The sequence below is a fragment of the Medicago sativa genome, chromosome 6 (assembly GCF_051527215.1).
Source record: "Medicago sativa cultivar Bolivia chromosome 6, Bolivia_mono, whole genome shotgun sequence".
In the NCBI taxonomy this organism is placed as follows: Eukaryota; Viridiplantae; Streptophyta; class Magnoliopsida; order Fabales; family Fabaceae; genus Medicago; species Medicago sativa.
In genome coordinates this window covers 19305523-19311364 of record NC_140754.1, presented here as the reverse complement: position 1 = coordinate 19311364, position 5842 = coordinate 19305523, and the positions used below count along the sequence as shown (strand labels likewise).

Below are 5842 nucleotides of genomic sequence, written 5' to 3'. Positions count from 1 at the left end.
ACAAAATTTAATTCCCTCACTACATTTTGTTTTGAATCTCAGAATAAGTCAGAAGATGTCTATTCTTTCAGTTCTACTCCTTTCATTTCTTTATTCATTCATTAATGCTTCTATTTCATTTTTGTTTTGTAAGGAAAAAAGCAAATGTTAATTGGCACCTCAAGTCTAAATTTGTACTTTTATGTTAAATTAAAATATGATTTTTATACGAAAATTTATTGTCTAATTCACTTTTATATAAATTTATCTAAACGTAAAAATTTTAATATTTAACTCACTTTTAAGTAAAATCAATTACACAAAATCTATTCATTAAAAATTTACCACAAAATAAAAAATACACTAAATTGTTACGGTAATGTCTCAAAGACAAATACACTCTAAAAGTAGAAAATACACTTTTCACAGATGTATTAAAAAATGGATAGCTTTACATTCAACTTATTCTTTTATCAAAATTAATTAATTCAAAATCACTTTTTTTTTTATCATAATTGACCCAACCAGTCCACATACTTGAGTTTCCTTTTTTAGGTCGGTGGTGTAACCAATGTTCTCCTAAAGAATTTTCCACTTTCTCATAAGTGTTTTGTTTGTGATAAGGTTTTTGCATCATCCATGTTTGCTTTTTTTTTTTTTTTATTCATTAATGCTTAGTGTGATGATGATAGAATCGGGAAAAATTATAAGCACTGAAACACATTAACATCGGACACGACACTGACACAGACGCGTCAATATAAATAAATTTTTTTAAAAAATAATCATGTGTCACTAAAACATATACGTAATCACATGTGTCAATGTCTGACATCGATATGTGTCAGACACCGGACACACTTATCAATAGTGTCTATAGAGGAGAAATGACATACATAGTGACTATGATGATAGAATTGAAAGAAATTATAAGTCCTAATACATACCGACATCAGACACGATACTAATAGTCATTTGTGTCAGAGACACATATATGTAAGATGTATGTTATTTGAACAAACATTTTTTGTACAACTTATGGGACAACAAGAATATAGAAAGAAATGTATGTCTTGACATGAAAATCAAAGTAATAGAGAGAGAAAGCAAGAACATAATGAGTGTATGAGAGAGAGGGTTGTCCCAAAAGTTGTAAGAAAATGGTTGTACAAATATCATTTCTCTATATGTAATCACATGTTTCAGTGTAGATATCGATACATGTCAGACACCGGACACACATACCATCAGTGGTGTCTACAGAGTCTATAGAAATGACATGCATAGTTAGTTTATGACTCTCTCTCACACTCACTCTCACTCTCTCCATCAAACTATGATCCTGTGTCTGTGGAGCATCTGTTCTGTAGCATTGATTCCCTTTGAACACTGATCTTGCTCTTTTTTCTTTTTGGGACCAATTTTCAACCACCCTTTAAACCCCTTTTCAAAAAATGCATGCTTTGTGTTTGTAAAAGTGTCTCTGTTACCAAACATCAAAGAAACTTGTTCTGTTTTGAGATTGATTTCACTTTCCAGGTATGTTCTATTCAAACCCTTTTGTTTTTGGTACAATTTTAGTTCAAAGTTTATACCTTTAGATGCAAAAACTGCTTCTTTGAAACTTTGTTTTTGGTTTTTCAGTTCATTTTGTTGCTAGCTACCAAATACAGATTGAAGTAGATTTTGGGTGATTTTGAAATGGAAATGATTTTGAAATGGAAGTTATAGTTATAGAGTTATAGGTTTGTGGTGAAACATTGAAGAAAAAATGGGGTCACAAGGTGGAACAGTTTCAGAGTCAAAGACTTTACCTTTATCTAGGTCAGGATCTTTGTATAATCTAACACTTGATGAAGTTCAAAACCATCTTGGTAATTTAGGGAAACCACTTGGAAGTATGAATCTTGATGAGTTGCTTAAGAGTGTATGGAGTGTTGAAGCTGGCGAGGTTTCGGATTTCGGTGGTAGTGATGCTGCTGCTGCTGCTGCTGGTGGTAACATGCAGCATAATCAACTTGGTGGTTTGAATTCACAAGGGAGTTTAACTTTATCTGGAGATCTTAGTAAGAAAACTGTTGATGAGGTTTGGAAAGATATGCAAGGGAAGAAGAGGGGTGTTGATAGGGATAGGAAATCGCGTGAAAAACAACAGACACTTGGTGAGATGACTTTGGAGGATTTCTTGGTGAAAGCTGGAGTTGTTGGTGAATCTTTTCATAACAATAAGGATGATGGTGGTTTGTTAAGGGTTGATTCGAATGAGGATTCTCGGCAAAATGTTTCGCAACATGGTCTTCATTGGATGCAATATCCAGTCCATTCTGTTCAGCAGCAACAACATCAGTATGAAAAGCATATGATGCCGGGTTTTGCGGCAGTTCATGCCATTCAACAGCCTTTTCAGGTTGCCGGGAATCAAGTTTTGGATGCAGCAATATCTCCATCTTCTTTAATGGGTACTACTGTTAGAAAATAAAATAATATCTCATAATTTCTTGATATTGTGCTAGAATATCTTACTTTATTTCCTAGGATCAAGTTCCTTATTCTTTTCCTGATTTCCCTTTTATTTAGGTTTGAGTCTATGTATCCCTATTTGGATAAACAACTTAATTAAGCGCTTATAGCATAAGCACCTGTGTATAAGCTATTTCAATAAAAAAAAAAGATGAAATAAGGCCAATCTGTTTTCATATAAGCTGTAAGCTGCTTTTATTAGCTATCCTGGAGAGCTTGTGGAAGTATGCTGAAAACAACTTATGCACATGTCATAAGTTATCTTCATAAGTTCTCCAAAACATTCTCAAAAATGCTTATGCTAGTTGATAAGCTCAAATTAATGCAATTCAAAAAGTCCCTAAGTATTTTTTTTGAAGGAAAAGAGTCCCTTAATTTTTTGTATAAAGCTGCTATGAAGTTAGTATCCAGTTATTATCAATAATATTCTAGGTTCTTAGCAAAACTCCCACACCTTCAACAGGTACATTATCAGATACACAAACAATAGGTCGAAAAAGGGTTGCCTCTGGTATTTTAGTAGAGAAAACTGTCGAGAGGAGGCAAAAGAGGATGATAAAAAATAGGGAATCTGCTGCTCGTTCACGAGCAAGAAGACAGGTTATACTCTTTTCTCTGTGAGGTGTGGTGTTATATATTTGAAGTCCTGTTTGTTTTTTTCGGTTTGACACGAGGAAATACCCATATGCCAATGAAATGTGCAGGCTTATACACAAGAACTGGAACTTAAAGTTTCGCGTTTAGAAGAGGAAAATGAAAGGCTCAGAAGACAGAATGTAAGTTATGCCTTCATGAATATGTATTCTTTTCTTAATATACAGTAATTTTCTTTCTTAATTGCACTTTGTTCTGTGAGCTTTGGTATATAAATCTTTATTTTGCATCAAATTGTTTAATATTTAAAAAAAAAAAGAAAAAAGAAAATTTTCTTGGGATGAAGAAAAAGTTATAGCGCTAATTGATACATAATGAGTTTAGTTGCTGCCAATTGATGCATTACAGAAAACTCCACTTTGGCCATGGCGATATTTCCTTAATACTTATCGATATGCCTAATATCTTAGAAAGTTATAGCGCTAGAAGACAATAAAGATTTTATATTTCTTTTGGTTGGTTTGTTTATTTAGACAGAGTGGTTGGATTTCAAGCAATGAGAGTTGGAATGGTAGCATAGGAAAAATCAGAATGCCCTGCACTTTTGGGATTATGTCAGATTAAGCAAAGAAAGCTGTATGATACATGCATACATGTTATACATCTACTCAGATGCTTACCGATTCAATATTCAAAAGTAATTGAAGATTGAGAAATGCTAACAAGTGCCCTTAGGGGTTAAGAGGTTTAAAATGGAAACTTTGTCTTGGAATCTGTGTATTCAGCACATTAAAATATAAAAAAGTAACTTTTTCTACATATAAGTTATCAATTGTTTCCATTTTTTGAATCCTTAACAAGTGCCCTAAGGGAACTTGTTAGCAAGACCCTTGAAGATATATATCTATAACATGTTACAAACTTGAACTTCATTCATCAAACTGTAAGACCTCGGAACAAGCGGTACATAGCTCTCTGATACTGCTTTACCAATAACATGTCGTCTATGGACCAACCATATGGTATGTGGTGGACTGATTCTTTGAGTATGCTACCTACTAACTACTGTTGTTTTTCTTGTTTGTTGATTTTTCGGGATAATTGGAGACATAATGATACCATTCATGTCTCTACCTAAGAGCATAAAACTTAGGTTCTTGGCTTAACACAACCCTACAAAACCGGCTTGTAAGGTGAAGAATGCCTAAGCTATATAACTCTATTTTAGGCTTTTGGACCGAAGACAACCTCACAAAACTGATTTCAAAGTAATGATTGTCTAAGCTTTATAAGTTTTATTCAAACTATATCTCTAATCAAAGTGAGACTTGGGTTTTTTTCTTTTCGATAAAATTCTAGGATAGTTAGTTTGTAACTTTTGTTAGAGGAGTTTCTACATCGTTGAAGTAAATACTATGCATGTAAATAAGTACTTGTACGATAACACCATAAAATATCATTCTAGATAGTTCATCTCTACTCACGGTAACATTTTTGTTGTCACAGGAGATAGAGAAGGAGGTACCAACTGCGCCACCACCCGAGCCTAAAAATCAGCTCCGCAGAACTAATTCAGCATCCTTTTGATGTCTTCATTGCAACGAGTTCCTTATTCTTTTTCATGATATCAACAAAGTTCTCATGTGCATTATGCATCTCTCAAACAAGTTCCGTTACAGTTGAAGGTAGTTGTTTGTGATGCAAATTGCAATCAATTCTCCACAGCAGGCTCTATTCTACTAAAGTTTTGTTGTATCTAATTATTTTTATCATGTCTGAATTATGACTTATTTTATAGACAAATGTTGGTAAGTTAGTGTTTTGTTAGTTTCAAGGGTTTGAACCCGAGACCTCCTTCGGTGTCCCTTAACTTACCAACCGAACTACTTACGCGAGTCTGAATTATGACTTAAGCAGCACTTTAAATATATTTGAGTCTAATTTTGGACCTATATATGTGACTTTACTAACTTTTTCTTTTTCATGTGAGCATTTTTTTGTAACTTTTAATCATTGCTCCATTGCATTTGCTATGTAGTTGCTCTTGGTGTGAATATTTTTGCAGAAGATTAGAATGTGGTTGCACAAATGTGAATGACTATTGCTTGCTAGTAAATGACCAATTGTTGTATGAGTTGTTGATAACTCATATATTGTGTCTTTTAACCGTTTTTAGGATCATTGAATATCTAATATATATGGAATGAACTTAAAAAGTGAATTTTTTTGCTTATAATAGTGACCGAAGGAAGTAGTTGATTATAAAATCAAAGAGAGATAAGGATGTATTTAATTGAATGGTATTTTAAGAAATTAATATTCTTTATTTAATTTAAATGATTTGAAAAAAGATATAGTTTTGACTAATAGTATTGAATAACGTAATAAGGATCAAGGAGAAATAAATTTATATATTATCTCACAAAAGACATTTTTTTATCATGTGTATATGTATTTTTTTTTTTAATAAAATACATTTGACCAAAATTTAATTTCATGTATATATGTTTTTTCCTTTATAATATAAAATGCATTTTACCAAAAATTAAAATAAACTATATAATTAAACCAATGGTTCAACCACAAATAACAATTACCTTAAATTGATATCATCGTTGATTCAATGAACAGTACAATTTTTTTTTTTATTAATTTGGGAAAGAGAAAATTATTATCAATAACAATGACAATATTGATATTTTATAAGTGAGATCGGAATCATATCTATTGATGATATAAAGTCAAGCTT

At 32.2% G+C, this 5842-nt stretch overlaps 1 protein-coding gene across 1 annotated transcript; it reads left to right on the top strand.

Moving 5' to 3' along the window:
• Positions 1 to 1262: 1262 nt before the first annotated feature.
• On the top strand, positions 1263 to 5045 carry LOC146913477 (ABSCISIC ACID-INSENSITIVE 5-like protein 2). The gene is made up of 5 exons (XM_085716695.1): positions 1263 to 1518; positions 1624 to 2438; positions 2963 to 3099; positions 3204 to 3275; positions 4600 to 5045. The coding sequence occupies exons 2-5, from the start codon at positions 1751 to 1753 to the stop codon at positions 4678 to 4680; spliced, it is 978 nt and encodes a 325-aa protein (XP_085572821.1). The 5' UTR covers positions 1263 to 1518; positions 1624 to 1750; the 3' UTR covers positions 4681 to 5045.
• The last annotated feature ends 797 nt before the right edge of the window (positions 5046 to 5842 follow it).